The sequence below is a fragment of the Rhopalosiphum maidis genome, chromosome 2, assembly GCF_003676215.2.
Source record: "Rhopalosiphum maidis isolate BTI-1 chromosome 2, ASM367621v3, whole genome shotgun sequence".
In the NCBI taxonomy this organism is placed as follows: Eukaryota; Metazoa; Arthropoda; class Insecta; order Hemiptera; family Aphididae; genus Rhopalosiphum; species Rhopalosiphum maidis.
In genome coordinates, this window is record NC_040878.1 from 72,096,073 (window position 1) to 72,119,480 (window position 23,408).

At 25.8% G+C, this 23,408-nt stretch overlaps 2 protein-coding genes across 2 annotated transcripts; both read right to left on the minus strand.

The window, feature by feature from the left end:
• Positions 1–17,119: 17,119 nt before the first annotated feature.
• LOC113552577 (tubulin alpha-2 chain-like) lies at positions 17,120–18,853 on the minus strand. The gene is made up of 6 exons (XM_026955435.1): positions 18,845–18,853; positions 18,460–18,787; positions 18,092–18,393; positions 17,853–18,023; positions 17,445–17,798; positions 17,120–17,380 (listed from the first exon to the last, which is right to left on the minus strand). The coding sequence occupies exons 1-6, from the start codon at positions 18,851–18,853 to the stop codon at positions 17,120–17,122; spliced, it is 1,425 nt and encodes a 474-aa protein (XP_026811236.1).
• Positions 18,854–19,317: 464 nt separating this feature from the next.
• LOC113551848 (cytochrome c oxidase assembly protein COX15 homolog) lies at positions 19,318–23,356 on the minus strand. The gene is made up of 8 exons (XM_026954382.1): positions 23,114–23,356; positions 22,963–23,043; positions 22,537–22,784; positions 22,294–22,480; positions 20,157–20,403; positions 19,778–19,932; positions 19,604–19,717; positions 19,318–19,522 (listed from the first exon to the last, which is right to left on the minus strand). Exons 1-8 carry the CDS (start codon positions 23,180–23,182, stop codon positions 19,388–19,390), a joined length of 1,236 nt encoding a protein of 411 aa, XP_026810183.1. The 5' UTR covers positions 23,183–23,356; the 3' UTR covers positions 19,318–19,387.
• Positions 23,357–23,408: the final 52 nt, after the last annotated feature.

Consider the following 23,408-nt stretch of genomic DNA (forward strand, 5'->3'; position numbering starts at 1 on the left):
TTAAAAACATTGTCCAATTTTATTTCAAATTTATCAATATTCGTTTATGACAAAATTTGTAATAAAGTATAAAATTACAATAAACTATTTTCGAATAGGAAAATCATAATATAACCCATGGATTCCGAATGTCCAAAGAAAAATCTCCTTGTGTGAATTCTATAAATTGAACCCATTTAATTAAATACGTATTATACTAGCCAAGTCCCACTAACAATACCAAACCGAAAGATAAAGCATAAATACATCAGTAAACCTTGATACATCTCTTGGTCCAAACCCGACGAATAACAAAACAATTTATAAAAATCTCTAAATCTATTAACAACATTTAAAATCAAATATATTTATAATATTATTACGTTCGTAATAAAATATAAAATAACTATTTTTGATATCAATATAACTGTTATACAATTTATACCTTAAGTGACTAGTTGCTATAATTCGTTAATTTGTTTTTCTTTTTAATATTTTTATTTCTATATATATTCCAAATTTTAAAAATAAATGCTAAATATATCATATTGCTTACATATTTTGATTTAGATAATATAAATATTTGTACACATTAACTTTTAATTAAATAAAAATCTGCTCCATAACCCCTAGTTATTACACTTAAGTAATATTAATATTCAATTTATTAATGGAAATAATAATGGATTTTTATAAGGCTTGGTTTGGTTTATAAAAAATAATAATGTAAAATAATAGCAATATCATTAATTATTTGTACATAACAGATAATATTATTATGTAGACTTATTCGTAATTTAAAAATAATAACAAAAAAAAAAGGCGTAAAACACTTACACTAGCATAACGACAACGAACTCGCTCAAAAACTGATTTTTCACACCAAATTTAACTATACATATTTATATATTATTACTAATTATTTAACCTTACGCATGTTTTTTTCCGTTTACACATACAATATAAATTTTAAGAACTTACCACATCTGAGTAGCAAACATTTCTGAATATTGTACGAAATTTTGTTGTCGGAGTGTCCGCTATTTAGAGTTTTCACTGTATAATGTTCAAATAATAAGAATAGAAATATACTTTTCCATTAGCAGGATCTTTCAAACATGTTTCAGCCCCTGTACCCATAAATCCATCTTAATCCGAATTATTCATTATTGTCCTAAGTCAGTATACTAAACTGGATCATCTAAAACTACCGATAAAATATATAGATATACTTAGAACTTAGAATTTTATAAATTTATAATAATTAAATAATACTAATAAATAATAATAGTACCTATCTGTATTGTATAGGTATTTAAAAAAATATTGTTTTTAAATCAAGTGTTTACATAATAATTTCAATTTTCTACACCAAATATAATAATGATAGTAAAAAAAATACTATCCAACACATCAAATGTAACTCGAGATAATATACATTTAAACATTTAATAATATAACGCCTATGTATTTAACGCGAATACTTTCAATTTTTTTTTAACTTAACGAGCTATGGATTTTGTTTATTTATTATCTTAATACTATAAAACAAGATTTCATATCTAAATGTTAAATAATATTACTTATTTATGCTATAAAACTACGAATATCAAAAGCAATCAAACAAATTGAACTTGACGTTATGTACGATTTCATTGGCTTTTCTGGTCTCAATAGTCACTAGTTATCACACAACTAACAAACGTCAATTAACTACTTATTTTCTATAATTTTTCAAAAATACGGGGTTTATTTAAAGTGCATAGTTAAGAAAATTGATTTATGACTGTACAATCTCCTTGAAAAAACAACAAATTGACTATTTCAGTATTTATTCAAAATTTAAAATCAAAACACATTAAATTCCTATAAAAACAAATAGGTTTTATTAATACACCACTTTGATAAAGTAACATTAAAACGTATGTTTAATAATAATGATAGGTATTTACACTTTATACAATGAAAAATTTAATTAACAATAGTATATTCTGAACAAAATATTGATTTTCACTATTTTAATACTGAGGTGGAATACTAACGTCATTATTTAATTGTTTATTTAAAAATTTACACCCGTTAATCATACTATCATAGTATGGGATATGGATTAAAGAATCATACTCATTATAATATTATCGTCTACCATATAATAAGTTTAAAAAAAAAATACTTAAGGTGATGATATCGTCATATATGAAGAGGTACTAAAATAATCAATCAAAAAATGTTATAGGTATGTGGTAATATCTAAGTCACAAAAAAAATTGACTATTTACTTTCGTGACAAATTCAATAATCAAAAATATAGAAAATTAAATGCTTAACATTTAAAATAATAATATTGATTTTTTTAATATATATCTTTTATGTTTTAATTTGTATTTAATTAACTAATAAGGGCTATACGATAATACCAATTTACACGATTAGTATTTAGATAACTTAGTATGCTGTTTACATATCACACTTTTTATAGTAATAAAAAAAAACTCTTTAAAACTACAGTTGTTCATAAAAAAAATCCATCAACATTTGAGTATATTTTAATAAATCTCGAGTATACTGCATAGGTACTACGGAAAGTATTAACGTAATGTAATATGCACAATATTACATTGTTAAATTAGTTTATTCATTATGTACGTATTGTATTCTATTTCTTACACTCCTCAAAATAACAAAATCATATTAAGTAATAGTAAATTAATTAATTAGAAGTAGCTGGTACTCTAATAATATTAGATATATTTAATAGTAACATTGTGCTCAAAATAAAATTCTAATGTGTCTTTGTATAGGCATTTAATTTTATAACTCTGAATTTTCAGAAATCAGTTTTTTTTATTTTGATATCACTTCAGACTTTAAGTGACAGAATTTGATTTAATTTTATTACCTACTTTAACCTTCACAGTAATAAGTATTGTGACTGTAACATATAGAACATTACGCTGAAAATGAATTTATTAGACAAAAATAATTGTCATGTAATTATTATATCATGACACACATCATTATTTTCTAGATTTGCACAGTTTCCCATCAACATCACATTTTTCTCTCCTCATACATATAACTATATATGGAATACATTCAACAAAGCTCTTCCTCGTACAACACATAAATAATATAATAATGATGAACCTAATTTCACTCAGGAATACCTGAATAAACCTTGTAATTAATAAACTTCTTACAAGTGTTTTTTCTTATTTACAAAAGTGTTTATGTATTTAAACATATTTATTAGATACTATGAATATAATGTTTCTTGTAATAAAATAAAAAGAACTGGAATCAGTAAATATTTAATAATATACACTAAATAGGTACTTGTATAAGTACAATAAATTATAGACTTATATATTGATATTTAAAAAATAAATATAAACCATATATTTATATGAGTATTTTTTTTCTGTTTTAATGAATAATTATTAATACATTAAATGTACTAATATTTTTCCTGACTAACCTTAAATATATTTACTATACTTTAAAATAATTTTTAAGATTTAATTTTATATTAAATTCATCGTTAGACATTATTCAATACTATACTATGACATTAATATTATTAAAATAATAGTTTAAACAAAGAATTTTTAAATCTCTAAATTGACATCATCGATCTAAAATTTAAAAGTTTTATTATAATTAAAAAAAATGTAATTTGAAAATTGTAATTCATAACCATCATCAATGTGCAATTATTATTTTAAATTTTACCAACATATACAAATAATTAATTTAGTTATATCTATATATAATAGTTAACTTTAATCTAATTCTAAATAAAACATATAATCAGCTAATTTATAGTAGCTATAATAATTATTAATTATTATATTATAGTGATTATACTTACAATTGGTAAGATTATCAATCCAGAACAGAATACACAATAAATATTACATAATTTAAACTTTCAAGTGACCTGTTAAAATAAGATAACACAATGATTATTACATTTTATTATCTATATTAGGTAGTTATACCTATACAATATATAGATATCTATCATCTATGTACAAAAATATACAGCCATACAGGTTGTATGCTAAAATGATGTATTCGTTTGTATCCATAGTCCATATATCTATAGTAGAATAATAAAACTTCAGTTGTACCCTTGTACCTATCACCCATTTGAAATTTGATTCATTAGAAATAATATGATATACATATATTTAGCAATACAAGTAAACATATTAATTATTATTATATATATATATATGTATATAGGTTCTATATAATTGCTAGAATAAGAGTATAGTAATACAGAGAGGATTAAATATAAACATTCAAAGTTTCGATTGCCTGTGTATAAAAAGGTTGAAAGATCTTTTGAGCTACTATCTTCTCTATCTGTGGTAACAACCACTAACCATTATAATATTACTCTTACCTTTGAACGTACATAATTTAAACTGCACGAGAGATAACTAAATAAGTAATCGCGAAAATATCCCATATAATAAAATAATTGTATTTATAATATTAGCACACGATCCACGAGTAACTAGTTCTTTGCCTATGGACATCATTCAATACCAATAAGATAATAAATAATATTAATAAAATATAATAATAAATCAATGAATCATATTAAGATATTTATTAATTATAACTGGGCTTTATCTCAACAACCATTTAATTCGTCGTTGCCATCAATCTACTCAACTAAATTTAAAATTTCCGTGAATAAATTATATATAATATAATAATTTCGTATACTGTCGTATTTGTTAATTATTTATTGACTCTCGTGTAATCTGCATCAATATTTATCAATAAAACTAAATTATATGTAAAAATTATCTTAATGGCTACTATTGTCAAAGTTTATAACTTATGTGAATAAAAACAATATATATATACACACAATACACTAATTAGTAGTTATATATATATAACTGCTATTTTTTTTTCAAAACTAAACCCTAACGATTTATTTAGTATTCAAATAGATACATCATATTACCCATAAATAATAAAAGTTCACAGAATATAGTCTACCTTGTCTATCCCGTACAGACGCTTATCCTTCCGTCTAAAAAACTTTCCAAAAAAAATTTAATAAACATTAATTTATAAAAAAAAATAACTTAACAATTAAAAAATTTCTTGTACTTCACACAGAATTTAAAATCTCAAGTAAGATGCAAATAATATTTCCATACCAGGTTTGATCGTTTCAAACATTTTAAAATTAATACCAAGTCTAAAAAATCAAAACTCCAATCTACTGAAACTATTATGGCATAAATATGAATAATTCTCCGCACGCACACAAATATGTATGTAGTATTTTTTAATATTCATCGGTTTATCATGTTTATATATATATACATAAATAAATATTTTATATTTTATATTTATAATATATTTTAGAAATGTTCACTGATAATCGTTAAACATATTGCTATTAAATAATTTGAAGTGAACAAAAATAAATGTATTTAGTACCTACAATCTGTATTTATAGTAAAATACAATATGACAAAGCGTTTGATTTAATAGTAAGACGTATTTTATAAGTTAAACTATTTCTTATAGGGACAAAAAATATTTATATAATTATAGATCACAGAACATTTTAGACAATTTTATGAGACTGAAAATTCGTTTATTTTTGTAAGTTTTAACTAATTAAATTGGCAATTATTAATATATATTAAAATCTAAAAATGTATTTATATTATATAGTTTCATAAAACAAAAGTTACAACTATTTGCGAAAATGTTAAAAAATGTATTTTTTTTAGGCTTTGAAACTATATGAAACTCATTTTTACAATTCACTCGTTTTTTTTTCCAATGATGAAAATAGCATAACATACTTTTATCAGTCTATACATTGACAATATTTTCTATAGAAGGTATTTTTGTTTCTTTCAATACCTATTATCTTCAATATTACAAAAGTTACCAAAGTCTTGTTTGTACATGTAAGTTTAAAATAATACATAGTTTAAAATGAACGAAATTTAAAATATATTGAAGATACAGTCTGAAATGTAAAATAAAATTGTCATCACTATATTATAGTAGTATAGAACGTTAGTCAATAACAAAAAAAACACATTATTTTCATTCTTTTCGTACCCAAATCATACATTAATAGGAAACCAATATTTGAATACCTATACTGATATTAAAATTTAATTTTAGAGATGAAAATAATTCGTAATATAGGACATATGTATTTCCTGTTTTGCGTACCTACTAATATACCTAGTGTCAATTATACGTAGTGAAAAGTAGTTTAGTTGTAAGCGACTACAACAAGGTAAATTATTGTGTAGGTACTTAATGCAGAGTATTAGTGTGGATCAAATAAAAAATACTCATTATTTATGACGTGATAACTGCATAGGTGGACATCGGTGGGGGGCTTAGGAGGATTAAGCCCCTCAAGTATTTCAATAAGCCCCTCCAAAAATCGAATGTCATATTTTATACTTGTGTATAGAAAGGAGGTGCAAGGTCACTGTACATTAAATTATTATAGCCCCCTAAAACTTCAACTTAATGTCCGCCTATAGACTGAGAAGATAAAATGAAAAAAAATTACTGAGATATGAACGCCTGACCAGAGAATTCGAAATAAAATCGAAAAGACGTGTTTAACTAATTTTTCCCCCCATTTTCAGAGCAGGAGTAGTCGCTCCTAGTAACCTAACCTAACAAGCCGCTTCTGTTAGTAAGTAATACTTAATCAGGTAGTATTTTTGGATAATACAATAGAACGTAAGCTATTTGGATTTGGAAAAACTTTTTTCGACTGGCTCAGTATATACGCCTATCTGAAAATAATATACATACTAATATATTGTACCTATTCAATATCGATTGCTATGGACAGGTCATTGAACAGTCGTAATCGGTTAATAATTATATAATTGTAATATAAACAAGATTTCCTCGATTCATTACATTTACGAGAATTGATTAATTATGATTATTGGAGTTTAAAATTACATACATTATCAATGCATTATATATACTACGAAATTCTTTTACAATAAGTTCTTTAAATTTCTAAAAAATGTTAAGGTAATTTTTATAAATGTATTTACATGGAATGTTAAAAAATACTCAACTCAGTAATAAATTGCAACTACATAATTATATAATATATTGTTACGGACTAATACAGCAAGCAAATTTATTACAAGGTACTTAAATATGTTGTTCCACAATACGAATTACTGTAGAATGTCATCAAGGATGTAGGTAGAGATACTTTGTTGTACTGTTTTAAACTAGGTGTGGTTTAACTATAGTTGACTTAATGGTCAGGGGCCATATAGTCTATATAGTTTATATATATATCACATTTACCCATTTATGTTTTAAGAATTTGCAATCTACAAAAACAAAATGTTATATTAGTTACCAAGAAAATGTATTAAAAAGTTGTTTATCATAGAAACAATATAAGTTAATTTGCAATTCTGAGTGAGCGGCTCAGTGTACTGTGCGCATCATACATTTCTGCCATATCTATTCGCAAATACTAAAACAACATTTACATATTGTGATACGTAAAGAGTACTGTAAGGGCCATTGGCCCACTTGTAAAACTTTTGGTCTAGAAAAATAATAACAGAAACACCATATATTTAGGTCGAGAGTGTCTACAGTATAACATTTTCGAATGTAGATAAGTACTTACCATAGTTGTTAAGTCCAGAGCATCTACTTTAACTTAAATGACTTTTACGATAACATTTTCAACTTGTATTTTTTATTTTAATAAACAATTTTGATTTCAACTGAAAATTTTTTAAGCTAGTTCACTGCACTATATTATCTAAATCGCTGGCAGTACCACTCGCTGCAATATATTACGTCTATTATGATGATTCTTAAAATTCGTATGAAACAAAAATAAAAAATATTAAATTTTCTATCACGTGTTCGTTCATATAATATTATATACATTTTTATTATACGTGATCTCGAATCTCAATTCAACACAAAAAATTCTAAATATCTTTAAGAGAACGCTATACCCACATGTGTCTTATACACGCATAACATAGTGAAAAACTGTTTTACATGAGACAACTTTACTCCCTCGATATTTTAATCCAAACAACCAAAATTATAAATCCCATTGGGAAGAACTTTACCTATGACGTAGCGTTTTAATTTTTTTGATAATATGAATGAAATTAACGTTATCGGTTTGAGAACTTTAGGTTTTAATTATTAAAAATTATTGGTTACCACTATCAAAAAAATTAAAACGCTACAACACAGATAAATTTCTTCTCAATGCGATTTAAAATTTTGGCAATTTTGATATAAATATCGAGGGAGTAAAGTTGTCCCGCGTAAAGATGTTACGCGTGTATAAGACAGAGAAAACACATAGCATCCTCTTAATATTAGAAATAAGAGACTTATTATTTCAATACGGTCATAGCTACAATATTGGAATCATATTGTAACAACTGTACCAACAACCAAATGACAAATAATAATAAAAAAAATTAAAACTCCTTAATGTTTTAAAAAAAAATAAAAGAATATATGACGTAATAATCTACGAAGTATATACCAATATACCCTAACCTCACGAGTACTTATAATAAATATACAAAATGATTTGATTTGATTTCTTATATTTCTTGCAAGCACTAGTACACCTCCTTAGTTTGCAGATTGAAATGGATCTTTGCTCTACAATCATTATTATCGCGCGCATCCATTTCCAAAGGAAAAATATGCTGATATGTGAATATGCTATCTACTGCGTTTGTACGAGATAATGAACCGACATTTTTAATTTAATAATTTAATATGTCACCTGACGGCTGTGTGACGTAAATCCATACATTAGGTATTAAGGTTGCCGTGTTGTCAATAATATTACACATTATATATCATACTATAATATTAGTATAGGTAACTTAAATAGTAAATACCTAAGTTTGAAAAAGAAAATAATGTATTTTCAAGAATATATAATTAAATATACTCAAATTATACAGGGGTTAAAAAAACCCCAAAACTGAACCACTTAACTTAATGAAAAAAAATCAAAAGAAACTATTAATATACCTAACTTTAAATGGGTGGTCCTCAGTTCATGTTGGATTAATTTACAAAATATTATGTTAGCAAGAAAAGTCGAAAACAATTCAAACGTTGCAATCGCGAATGACTAATTTAGTAACTAACTAGTGTTAACCTAACCCATTCCTAATATTATACAAATAAATTACGTATAGTGGTATAAATAAAATAATATAAAATGTCCGTAGAAGTAAAGTCTAACAAACACTTAGAATTATATTTTTTCATCTAGGTAGGCATATTTTATTATTGAATTCAAATTTAAATCAATTCAATGGCGTGGTACTACTGGTACTCGCTCTAAATTCTAATACTTACTATATTATACACTTAATCTTGATAAACGATAAACTACTTACCCCAAATTTAAATTATGTAATCTTTTTTAATATATCTACTGTTATTATTTATTTTGTTATAATATGTAATCATAAAAAATAAAGCTATACTGTTGTAAAAGATTTTGATCATACTTATTTTCAATAATCTTATACTTAATTAAATAAGTATATTCTAAAATAGATGCCTAGTTAATAATTATAGATAAATAATAATAGTATAAAAAAATAATTAATTTCAATACAATATATTTAGTTATAAAAATAAAATGCATAATGGACACCTCAAAAATACATAAAAAGTTACGAAATTCAAAATAGTAAAATTTAAATAAAACTTAGAAAGCTAAAAATAATTAAAAATTTCCAAATATATTATTTACAAACATAGTTATTAAACTATTTTTTGTAAAAGAAAATAACTTCAATAAGCAAAATAAAATACTTTAGAAGATAGTAAATTCATCCACAAAAAATACTTATCAAAGTTTAAAAAGTAAAACATTTTAGTATGCTTATTAGACTTATAATGTTAAAACTCTTGACGGGGAAATAATCAAGTTGGAATATTGACTCATTTGGCACTGTTGAATACTAAAGTTATTTTGTTAATTTATCGCAACCACTAAATCTAGGTAGATAGGTAAATATGAAAAATAAATCGATTTTAGTTATTTTAGGTAATTGAGAAAATAATAATTATAACAATCATTATAAACATGATATTTTTAATTTTTATCTTTATTTTCATACTAATGCATATTTTATAATACATAGAAATATTTAACCAGAAAATCGTTTTGTTATCTGGTATTAACAGTCAATTCTGATTATGTTTAACATTGTTTGATTACTGAAAACATATTGGACTCTGTCCCCAATATTCATCTAGAAAAATTTACAAATCAGTTTACGGAAGAAGTATAACAGATTTTCATTAAGTAAACAATGAGTTACCTATTGTAAATAACTAAATAAGTATAATAAGTACCTACCACAAGGTGGTATTGTGATAGTTTTATACAAAATTCTGTTTTTTTAGTCTTTGAGAATACAGTTCATAGAACAATAAACAATGGTCAACATTCTTTGTTGGAAATATGTGCTATATACGTAGCACCAGCTATGTGCTTTTACTACTTATAAGTATTTTTAGTCTTAATACGACGGTATTGTTTAATACATTTCGAAAACTACTGAAAAAATTCGTAAGATTACACATCTTCGAACAACGACGCCGTTATGACAATATTATGGGGACCTATCCTTTATATTATATTATATTGTATAATATATTTGTTGAAATTTAAAAGTGCATACAATAATTTTTAGTCAACAATGTTTCAATGCCCAATGGTCAATAAATTATTCGTGATAAATACAAATAGATTCGAAAAAAGCTTACATAAGGCGTCATCAGCTATTGGATTGAGAAAAATAATTATTAAAAATCTAGAAATTCAATCTATTATGCAGTTGTGGTAACTACTCAATTACAATAACTCATTGTTTACTTTATGAAAATCTATTATACTTCTTCCATAAATTGATTTGTGAATCCTTCTAGATAAATTTGGGGGACAGAGTCCAATGTGTTTTCAGTATTCGAACAATGTTAAACATAATCAGAATTGACTGTTGATACCAGATAACAAAACGATTTTCTGGATAAATATTTCTATATATTATAAAATATGCATTAGTAATTAGTGTGAAAACATAGATAAAAATGTCATGTTTATAATTATTATTTTCTCAATTACACAGTTGCGTGCTCTGGAAATTCAATAAGAATCAAGAGGATAATAAAATATTTTATTAGATACTTGGAAGATGGCATAATGGCATCATTTCAGTTTTTAAACGGGGCAAACAAAAGTTTTGACTAACCCATTTAACTAAAAAAAGCCATTTGCTTCGCTAGCAAAATCCTTTGCAAATACATTTAACTCTATAAAATTTATATTTCAATAATATTATGTTTATTACTACCTATATTTTTTAAGAAAAATATTGTCAAAAAGACGGGGAAAACTAAAATATATAAATTCATATAATATAAGTATTATTACATTTTTTGTATAAAGAATGTATAGAATTCATAATTATGTATTTATTATTATCTATTTACAGGGTCGGAATAGCTCGGACCGCAGGTCCACGATCGCGGACTGGGCCTCTGGCTAGTTTGGGCCCTCAGACTTCATGTTCATATTTTAAAATTAAATATATTAGGTACCATTGATTTAGTAATGTAGTAATATTTCAGCAAGAGCCAGCCTGCATTCTCCACTATTATTATTATTAATATATAGTTAGTTCAGTTCAGTAGTGTGAGCGCGACCGATGCATATGATCGGCGTCATCGCAAATCGTTTCACTGTCTCAAATTTAAATTGCTAAATCATATCAAATAATAAATTATATATATAATTAAATCATATCAAAAATAAACTGGGCATGCGACAGGACATGGTATAACACCGATTGATGACTGATAGCTAGACACTCAATTACAATTTTCAAACTTTTACACCGAATGATAAATGATAACTGATAAGTTATAGAAAAACTGTAAACTCGCAAATAAGGTTATCGATTTTATTATATTTTTAGTGACCAATTTCTAGACACCCGATCACCATTCCCTACCGATTCTTTCAACCACCTTGAAGGCAGTTTCTACACACCGGAATCGAGTTTCACCAGCACCTAGTAGATTAAAAAAAAAGATTTATAAGTAATTCAAAGTTACTTAGTGATTGCATTTGCTTGAATTCAAAAATTTTAGTTCTATAAAAAATGAAGTACCTGCAAAATGCAAATTACTAGAACTTACACTAGTTACACTTCTAACAACTATTGATAGAAATACACTAGCATTTGGTATATTAATTAGGTACAACAATTCGTTTTACAGTTTAATTCTATTACTAAAACTTTAAAAGACAAATTCATATTTTTAACTGAAGAGTCCCAACCTCCTATTTATGAAGATGAACTAGATTTAGACCAAGACCAAGCATCATTTGTTGATTCATCCAATAGGCAATAATTATTAATTGTAAAACATGCAATAACCGCATGTTTACGGTGTGCCTTCAATGCATTACATAAAATAGTTAAACACTCATGTTGCTTTAACAATATATATTATATTATTATGCATATAAATTTATATTAACATTACCATGTACCCAAGTTACTTGTGAAAGAATATTTTCGAAATCAAAAAATATTAAAACAAAATTAAGATCAGCTATTTCCCAAGAAACAATGAAAGCATTGTTATTGATGAATATTGAAAGAAATTTTAAAATTGATAAAGAAAGTGTAATTGATACTGTTGGAAAGAGTTCTAGTGAATTATCTTAATACTAGTTGTTTTAAATTTGAATTATGAAAAAAAAAATTAATTTAAAATTTTAATTAGCTATTTATTTACGTTTTTTGTTTTAATTGTTTCATGTTTGTTAAGGTCAAAAAAAATTTTATAAATTGTTTTATTTATAAATAATAGTTTTATTCAACCTATATGTATTATTGAAAGTGCACGGTATACCTATATAAAGTATTACATTTTTTTTCTATAATTTTTATAATTATATAATTTATGTATTTTTTTTTCATTACATTTAATTGTTATCTTAATTAAATACAACAATTAACAAGTAAAGAGCGGAGCTAACAATTTTTAGTACAACCTAAGGACCTTTGATCAAATTACAGATTGGGCCTTTTGACGCCAGTTCGACCCTGCCTATTTATTTATTTTTATCCAATTTTTCGTTATTAAAGTATAAAGTCTACCTATTTTACGAGGATTTTGGACGTTGCGTATTAGAAAAACTTCCTCAGGTTTACCATAATTAAGTATGTGGTACATTCATTATTATTTATTTAGTATTTACACAAAAATTATTTTAGTGGAAATAATAAATTAATAACTGTCTAGCTATCATTGGATATTCAAACTTATCAGTTAACAATGACTCCAAAATTGAAATTTCATGGATAATTAAAAGAAGAAAAAAACATAATTTGTCAATAAATTATAAAATTACATCACATTATGAATTACAATCAGTTACTGATAAAAAGGGAAGAGTTCAACCTTCAACCACATGAGTCTCTCCTTCGTGCATGCTCCTGCATAATATAATATCTTGTAATTGAGTGTTAAGTTATAAAGATTACCTAGGTATATCTAACTAAAGCTATGATATTTATGACTTAGTTATAATTATTAATTTATAAACTTTAAAAAAAATACAATATGTACTTAATATGTCCCAAAAATATTAAAGAATGCCTTGAAAACAATCAAATACATAAGATTATAATATAACATATTAAACATTGTATTATTACTAAGTGGGATTTATTATTCATTCAAAATATGGTACCTAGTACCTACTATATATTTTTAACAGATTAGGTAGTACCCATCAATATAAAAGCTACGAGTGTATGTACTAATATAGCAATATTATGTGTTAGGTAAGTACTATTGGTACTAACTACTAATAATACTAAACTAATCTCAACCAAACAGATAAATAACAATAAGTATGTACTAGCCAAGGACAAGTCCAATGAGCCCGAGCTATTTGATAATAAAATTTCAATTTGCCTTGAATCTGATAAAAATAAAAACATAATTATCTATTATAATAAAGGCAGTGGTGTAGTAGTAAATATTTTTTGGGGTATACGCCTAAATTGAGAAATATATAATACGTGGGAGCTCTGCCCCTCACACCCCCCGTATACTAATTAACTTAAATTTATCTATTATTATAAATATATTTAAATACATAATAATATATAATTCCATTATAGTAAATGTATTTATTTATTATTTATAATTTATAAAATTTTCCACTTTGTTTTTCTAATGGCTCCACTTTTCTTGGACGGTTATTATCGGCCGATCTGTGCTGCAACAGCCAGCTTCCAACATATTTGGTTGGGTTCCCTATATTAAGAGGAGGTCACCCATTTATATTGATGAACATAAGATTTGTTATATTTTTTATTGTCAATTTAGATCTTAGATCTGAACATATTATGTTCATTAAACATTAAATTAAATCCCCGTTCACATTAGTATATTTAATTCCTGTATGTCTTCATTAATTATATTATTATGAATTTATGAATAAAGTTTCTCATTCCTTGTACTAGTGCAGATATATTTAATAAAAATCTACGGCCCAATTGTTGTATTTAATTTTCCCCATGTCTTATATATACCATATTGCCGTCGACATAACTCATAATATTAATTTAATTTTAAATATTTGTTTTATTAAATTAAATGTAATAAATGACAAGCATATTGTATTATCACTTATTAGTATCTATTACCCTAGTATCTACTACTTACCTAATTTATTATGTTTACGTAGTATTCAATGCAAACTTATTGATTTCTGATGATAAATAAATAAACCACGAGTAATTTGAGAAGCTATGACGTTAGGACAATTTTAAATTTTCCTATTTCATATAATTTTATTTTTAATCATAATTAATTATTCTGATACAAAAATTCTCTTGGAATTATGAGAATAAAAAAAATCAGAAATGTTCAAATTATATGTATATTATTAATAAATTGTGGTAATATAGTTATCATCCAAAAGGCTACGACCGTATACCCGCGTATTTGTTTTATTTTCTTTCCTATACGCATTTAAGAATTTTAGCATTTTGGATATACGCCGTATACCCTCCACTACACCACTGAATAAAGGTGTAGTGAAGCAACCCTGTGAACTTCAAAATATAGCTAAGAAACAAATAAACTGTTGTTACATTCAAAATTAGTTATTATAATAGTTAGGTAGGTACTTACTAATAAGATAATAATTCATCATCTATCGTTAGGTATTACCAATTTACTAATATTCGCATAAATCACTAATGTGATTCTACTTATGATGGTAAATAAAATGAAAGTTAAGAACTTATCCCATACACCACTACTATAGTAAGTTATACATACCTACAGGGCCCCCACATACAATCTCGGGCTCCTGTACTAAACGTTTGTCCGAGCCCATTTCAAAAATCACGAATAAATTTCAACGAGCCAGCGGGCCCTTGTACTCGAAGTCCATCAGCCCCCTCCCTTGTGGGAGCCCTGCATACCTACATACAGAAAATTAGGTACCTATTATTATAATAACTAGGTATGTTAAACGAAAAGTTATCTGATTATTCATATTATGTAATGCACAACTGTTGAAACACAATCATATAGGTACCTAGGTATATATATAGGTATACATTTAATAATTAAATACAATTAATTTAAATATTATCTCGAGTACCTAATTTATCTACTATAAGTAGTTACTAATTAGTAGGTAGGTATTTATCATTACATATACAGTAACATTATACTAGTATTGTAATTAGTCCTCGAATTAGTCAGAAATATCTGTCAATTATTGTTTAAAAACAGCTTTAGATAGTACCTATATACTTATAAAAATCTAATCAAATAAAAATAGTTTTTTTTTTAAATATTACCATTTAATGTTGTAAATATCTAGAAGATAATAGTTTACCAAAAATCCTAGTATCTAGGTATATTATGTTTTTCAATTCATTTTAAGATCCTAAAAATTTCACAATATTTTGTTTATTATACAATATTTACTTAGTTAAATAGGTAGGTACTTTATATGAACAATGCACATAAACAAAATACCTATTAAACTATCAAAAATGTAAATGTTTACAAACAATAACAACAGTGATTACTGATTAGCATCATATTTTCATAATAACAATAGACTTAACTTTGTTAAGTCTAGAATGAGATAGTTATTAAACACATTTTAAGCAACTATAATTTAAATTCATATTAATATTTATTATTTTAAAAGAAACTGTAAAAAAACACATCCATTATATTATTTTAATTATTAAGATATAGACTGATTTAATAAATTTATTAATAGAGAATTTTGGTCTATTAAGCCAATAGAATAATTTTACAGATATGTACCTTATATAAAAACAATAATTAAGTGTTGATTAAACTAATAAATCAGTAAATAATATAATTATTTGTATGAAAAAAAAATTAAAAAACTAAAATAAAACCCAAATCTGTTATTACATAATTTTTACTTATTGCTTATGCATTTTTATTTTAACTAATAACTATCAAATTGTAAAATATTTAACTACCTATTTAATTTAAAATAACATTTACAATATCACATTATTTTTTTTTTCTTACACAGCTGCAATAATTGTACATCCAACAATACCATTCTTATGTATTGAGTACTCAATCGAACAAGAGAACATGCCAATTCTGAGTATGCCCATACGATAACCTGCTATCATACTGGTTCCACTATGGTAGGTTACCTATCGTTTAAGAATGTATTGTAGAACAAAATTATGTTGATTAACAGCATGTTCTCTCACTAAACAGAGTATATTTATATTTAGTATTAGAATGAATTGATCATATTATTTGATAAAATCTGTGCTTTCAGGTTAGATGATCTATTCTATAATATTATTAACATATTACAGTTTAAAAATACTTATACACAATAAAAAATATACTTGGTGTTGAGTGATAGATAAAATGTATCTAAATTATAATAAATACATTTAATGGGTATTATTTACAACATATTATACAAACATTGCATTTACAAAACAACCTTGTTCAAATACTAAGAATTTTCAATTTCTTCATATTCTGTTATTAATTTTGAAATGTTTCCATTAGTTGTATCAAAAGTTGCTTCATCCATGCCTTCTCCTGTATAATGATGTAAAAAAACTCTTTTTGTCAACAATTTATTGTAATTTTTCATTGTGTTCATCCAATACTGTTTTATAACTGTATTGTTACACAATGTTGTCGTTGCTGTAGAGGCCGCAATAATTCCACTACCTGGCATAGTGATAGGAAGTAGGTTGCATAGCCCAAACTAAAAAAAAAAAAACAATTTACATTTATAACACTCAATTAATATTAAAATTGATTACGCTCACCTTGAATAGTGGAGAGTTCAAATTGTGTGTTACAGGAATAGAATGATCTCTTTGAAGAAAAGCAATGGTTGTATTGATATTTGTGGGTCTTAAATTACCTCGGAACATCATACAAATTGACAAATATTTGCCTAGTGTGGGATCAATTTTGATCATTTGATAATCACTATCAAAGCTCATTACAGCTGATTGTGTACTAGCTGATGAAATACTTCTGGCACAACTGGTAATGGGAGCGTATGAAATTAACGGAAAATGCAATCGGGGCTGTGGTATTAACTGGTTTAACAATTTTGAAATGTTACTTGTCATTGAACCTTCAAAACGAAGTGATGAAGTAACTCCTGACGTAACCTAATATTATAATATTTAGTAATCAATTTTTGTTTACATAATTACAATACATACTAATGCTACAATACTATTTATGTTTGCATAAGTAGGTTTAGGCAAATCTAATTTAGAACCACATATATCATAGATTGACTTGTTATCAAAGAGCAAAGAACAATTTACTAAATCTAAGACATGATGAGTTGCCAAGGCAGTGTTATATGGTTCCACAGTAATATTTGAAAACTGTAAAAATTCAATTAAGTAATAATGTTTACAAAAATATTTTACTAAAGACAATAATGAAAACAAACTTCTGATGAAGAGCAAATGTTTAAGTCAATAATTGTTTTGTTAGGATATGTGTTTTTAATGGTTTCGATGATCCTTGAACCCATTCCAGATCCAGTACCACCACTTATTGATCTAAATACAGCAATACCCTGTAATGAATTACAATCTTCTGCTAAACGTGCCAGTTGATCCATAACTTTAGATGCAAGTGTCTTGCCGACTCCATAAAATCCAACAGCATAGTTACTTGCTGCACTTTCCTTTCCAGATATTATATTCTCATCAGCAAACAACTTTCGAAAACTTCCACGTTTTAAAACATCTGAAAATAAACAAGTATGAAACTTTATTAAAAATGCACCAGAATCCTTTATGATTAATTACTAACCTATAACTGAAGGTTCAGTGTCTACAATCAGAACCCTAGGCACATAGGAATTGTCTTCCAACAAAGAAAACATTGATGTAGAATTTGTTGTTAGTTCTCTAACTGTTCCATCTAGATTGATTCCATGTTCAAGACAAAACAATTCCCAGCATGATAATCCCACTTGAACACCAGCTTGCCCAATATGAATCCATATGAACTCACCTTGTGATGGTGGTGGTGGTGGTGGTGGTGGTGGTAGTGGTGGAGGCAGTTCTGGTTTAACTACTTTTCGTTTCACACGTCGTGCCTTTTTAGATTTCTTAGTACTTTTCTTTACACCTTTTTTCTAAAGGTTATTTTTTAATACACACTAATAATATTTTTAATTGTAATATTTTCTTACCTTTCCCATTTTCATTCTTTTAGTTTTTTTCATTTTTTAAAATTGTAAAATAATAAGTAACAAAAATGTTTATTATTATTTAAATTATTTATATTTCCAACGTTACATGATATAGGTACATACACATATTTTTTGACCACTATTTATTTTTAATATGTTAACTGACTTACTTTTTTTATCACATAACAAATTAGTTAAATCAAATTATATGGGACATTTTATATAATTAGAGTATTTGACCCATGTACTAATTTGTAAATTTGTAAATTTTTAATTAATTGATTCCTCTTTTCTGTATTCCTGTTACCCTAACACAAACAATTTTTAATCTTTAAAAAAAATAAATGGTAAATTATTTATACCGTTTTTGAAAATTAAATAGTATTAAAATAAATTATTTCTATAAACAAACACAACAATTTTTGAAAATAAATAATATAGATACTGATAAATACTTTTATTAAAACAAATAATTAACCATTTATAAATAATTACTCTATATTTTATTTTAATCTTATATTATACAAAAAATAATCTAATAGTTTATATTTTAGGTAATTTTTTAAGTTCGTGTACAAGCCATAGAGCAAGTGAAAGTAGTGTAAGTGAACCTGACTGATGAGCAGCAGCTAGTGAAACCGGAACATAAGTAAGAAGTGTAGAAATTCCTAACCCCATCTAAGAAACAAAATTTTAATGATTTTAATCAACAATTCTAATATGTTAGCATAATTTTATAATTTTTAAATTAATTATTACTTGGCACCATGAAAATACTGCTAAAGCAGTGGCAGCCGCTTTAGCTCTTGGAGGTAGCTTACTTTTACGAGACATAACATATAAAGCTGACAGAATTGAAACAGTACTTATTCCCTACAATGTGATATCAAAATAACAAGTTAATTATTTCTTTATAAATATGTTATAATTTACCAATATTCTATGGTCAAATTGTACTGTAGTAGGATTCTCTGTAATATTTTTAAGTACAGGTTCTATTTGCAATATATCATCGGGTATCCATTTGTCACCCATTTTTGGAAAAGAATTATAAACCAATCCAGCATCTAATCCAGCAACAAATGCACCTAAAAATTAAATGAATAGAATTGATTATTTTATTTTAGTAATTTCTTACTCTGTATATTATAAACATTTTTATACAATAATGTATTAATAAAATACAGTATTTATAAGCTTAAAATATATGCATTTTACAATTATATGATTATAAAGTAGTATTAATAATCCTCTTTTAATAAATATTCTCCAACTTAGTAGTAAACAGATTTAAATTACTCATTTCACATACCTGACATAGCGGTTAAAAAGACTAATCCTTTAGCTGCCATTGCCAGTCCCACAAACTTTTTAGTAACAAATCCAGTTACTGTAACTGGCAGAAGGATGCGTAATGAGTTTGTTAGAAGAAATGAATACAACACAAATGCTAAACCCAAATGAGAAGCCAATCTATACTGAGATACTCTTGGAACATCTGTGGGCTTGTCAAATCTATCTTCTAGACCAGATTTAACCATATACCATCCCATCAAACCCTAAAATAAAAGTATATTTAGAAATCAACAACAACTATTTTTAATTAATAGAGTAAAAAAATAAAACAGGTTTAAAAGTATAGTAAGTATAATTATATAATATTATAAATGACTTATTTAATTAAATTATTTTATACCTTAAATTCAGCAATTATAACATTACAACTTTTAATGATTAATTTAAAAATTTTTAACACTAAGTACCTAGGCGTACTTGCAGAATAATAGGTATGTATATTTACAGCCACAATTTATACATGTTGAACCTTCTTATAGATTTAATTTATATTTTTTATTGTAGTAACGAATATATATTATATAATAATATTTTGGTTTATTATTTTGTTATACATCAAAACAGTTTTAAATTATTTATGCAGTAGAATCTGCTTAATAGGGACAAATAAGCTGAGTCTCAAACAAATAAACAAATGTATTTGTTGCATTATACATTGGCTTATTAGGATAGTTGGATAATGAGGACGGCTCATGGATAGACCACCAACCGCTGTGTCCTAATCATGCAGATTTTACTGTACTATCATTTTACTGCATCATGCTTGTTGATTAATGTGTTTTGGTTGGGCTACCAGATTTTAAGAAATATATATAATGGGGAAATACACTGGGAATCCTTGGGCTTGTTATAAATCTTAATGTATTAAATATGTAAACAAGAGTTTAATTATTATAAACCGGGTTTTCACAATTTGCCGTGATAAGTTATGGACCTAAGATCGAGAAGAAACTAACGGCGATGCCACTTATTATATGGGAGCCACCAGCACAGCACAGCACAAGCAGATGTACAAGAACCATTGAATCTAAAGCATCTTTACGCCACATATCACCACATGCACTTGTATACTTAAATTAAATTATTAAACCACAATTTAAAAGTATTATTGACTTAACAATCATTTCAAACCAATAACTGAAGTAACCTCTTGATCACCCACTTTTACATTATAAATAGATCTCTTTATGTATTGGACCATGATTTATCATTGACTATGTTTACCCAGACATTAAATGTCCCTCAAAGTGCTCAGCTATCTTCTCTTGTTCGCTTTATTTATGAAGTCTGCCCCTTCAATGTTCCATCATGCCAAACTCCTAATTTTTGCCGATAATATGAAGCTTTATCAACTTAATCATCGACTATCACCTTCTTCAAGAGGATCTCAACAGATTGATTTGCCATGGGTAAGTCACTTAAGCTATTCTTAAACATTTTTAAATGCTCTTTATTCACTTTCACTTACCTATACTCTCCTGTATCTTTACTTACAAAAATATTTATATATCCATTACATATAACAATAACAATCAGTGATCTTGGATTTACCTTCACACACAACCTTTTATATATAAGATGTGTATAAAAATATGTTGTAAGGTTTTCAAACTGCTTGGTCTTATACTTCACACATCTTGTGACTTCAAACATAAAGAATTTATAAGGCTTTATATTATATGTTAGTACAACCTATTTTCAAATACGATTGTGTTTTATGAGATCTCTCTACATCAAATGTCTGTAAAATAGTTTAATGAATCCAAAGACTATATTTCATTCTAAATTGTATAAATACATATATATATATATATTTATAATAACCTTGCTATGTATTAATTGTTTACAATAACTACATTTTTTTTTGGAGCTTGTCATTGGATTTTTGAATATGATGCTAGCAACTATTTGAATACATTTTAAGTATGTAACTACTAACGGTTTTAATAAAAAAATTTCAATTTTTTTAACATTTAAGTAAGACTAAACTTATTTAATAGTTAGTTTTAATATTATTTTAATAAATAGATTTAAATCTCTAGTTTAAATTTAATTAAGTTAAATATTTTTAGAATAATGTATTAATTTCATACTTGTCCTGCTAACAATACGGAACAAATCATAGAATGTATTTTAGTAGTACGGCTAAATTTGCGAGTTAACCAAAATCCGGCCATAGGAATAAAAAATGCAGCACCTATGCATCGTCCCCAAGTCCTGTGTGCATACTCCATCCACCATATCCATTTGAACTCGTCTATAGTCATAGAAGCATTTTTCCTAAAATAAATTTCATAGTCAAATTTTTTTCAAATAGTCTGGATAATTTTACTGACATTTTAAATTCAGGATACTGTTGATATTTATTGAATTCTTCCAACCACTGAGTTTGAGTAGTAGGTAGTTTTTCACCCAAAAGTCTCCAACTAACCATAGATAGACCAGATTCTGTCAACCTGGTGATTCCACCCAAAGCAACAGCTACAAAAACCATTCCACTGCAACCAAGAAACCAATAACCAACATATTTTGGATCAGCTTCTACTTTTTGAACGTTACTAAAAGATTTTTTCCACAAATTCAACTGTAATGTAATAAATCACGATAAAGAAATTAGTATAATCTAATAGTTCATAATTATATATTTTTGTAATACAACTTGTACAACTATTAACAAACAGAATAAACTAATCTTTCTCCATCTCATAGACTAAAGTTTTATAAAATAAATTAAATAGTTATCATAATCATGTTGTATTTACATTTAAATTTGACGATATTGATGTTTTGTGAATTGATGGTTGATGAGTGATGGATAGTTGTTTGGATTTTAATAGCAATGTCTACAACATAATAAATCCAAATATTTCTTAAACTAAACAGTATAAAAAATTTAACATAACCATGCATTACTTTGCCAATTGTTAAATTGGGACTCATCTTTGTACCTATACCACATAAACATTTACTTAGACTTAACATACTTCAAATTTTACAATACAAAATTTAAAAATATTGTAATAAAATTCACTTTAATTAAACTAACAAAAGTCGAGATTCAAATACCACTTTGTAATCAAATTTTAAAATATAATAATTAAAGTCATTTGAATTCAAATTTAAATTAAATTACAAGATAGGTATTTGTCAGTTTTCTAGCTTTCACAGTTACACCATTCGAGGAAATTCTGATTTCTGATAACTCGTA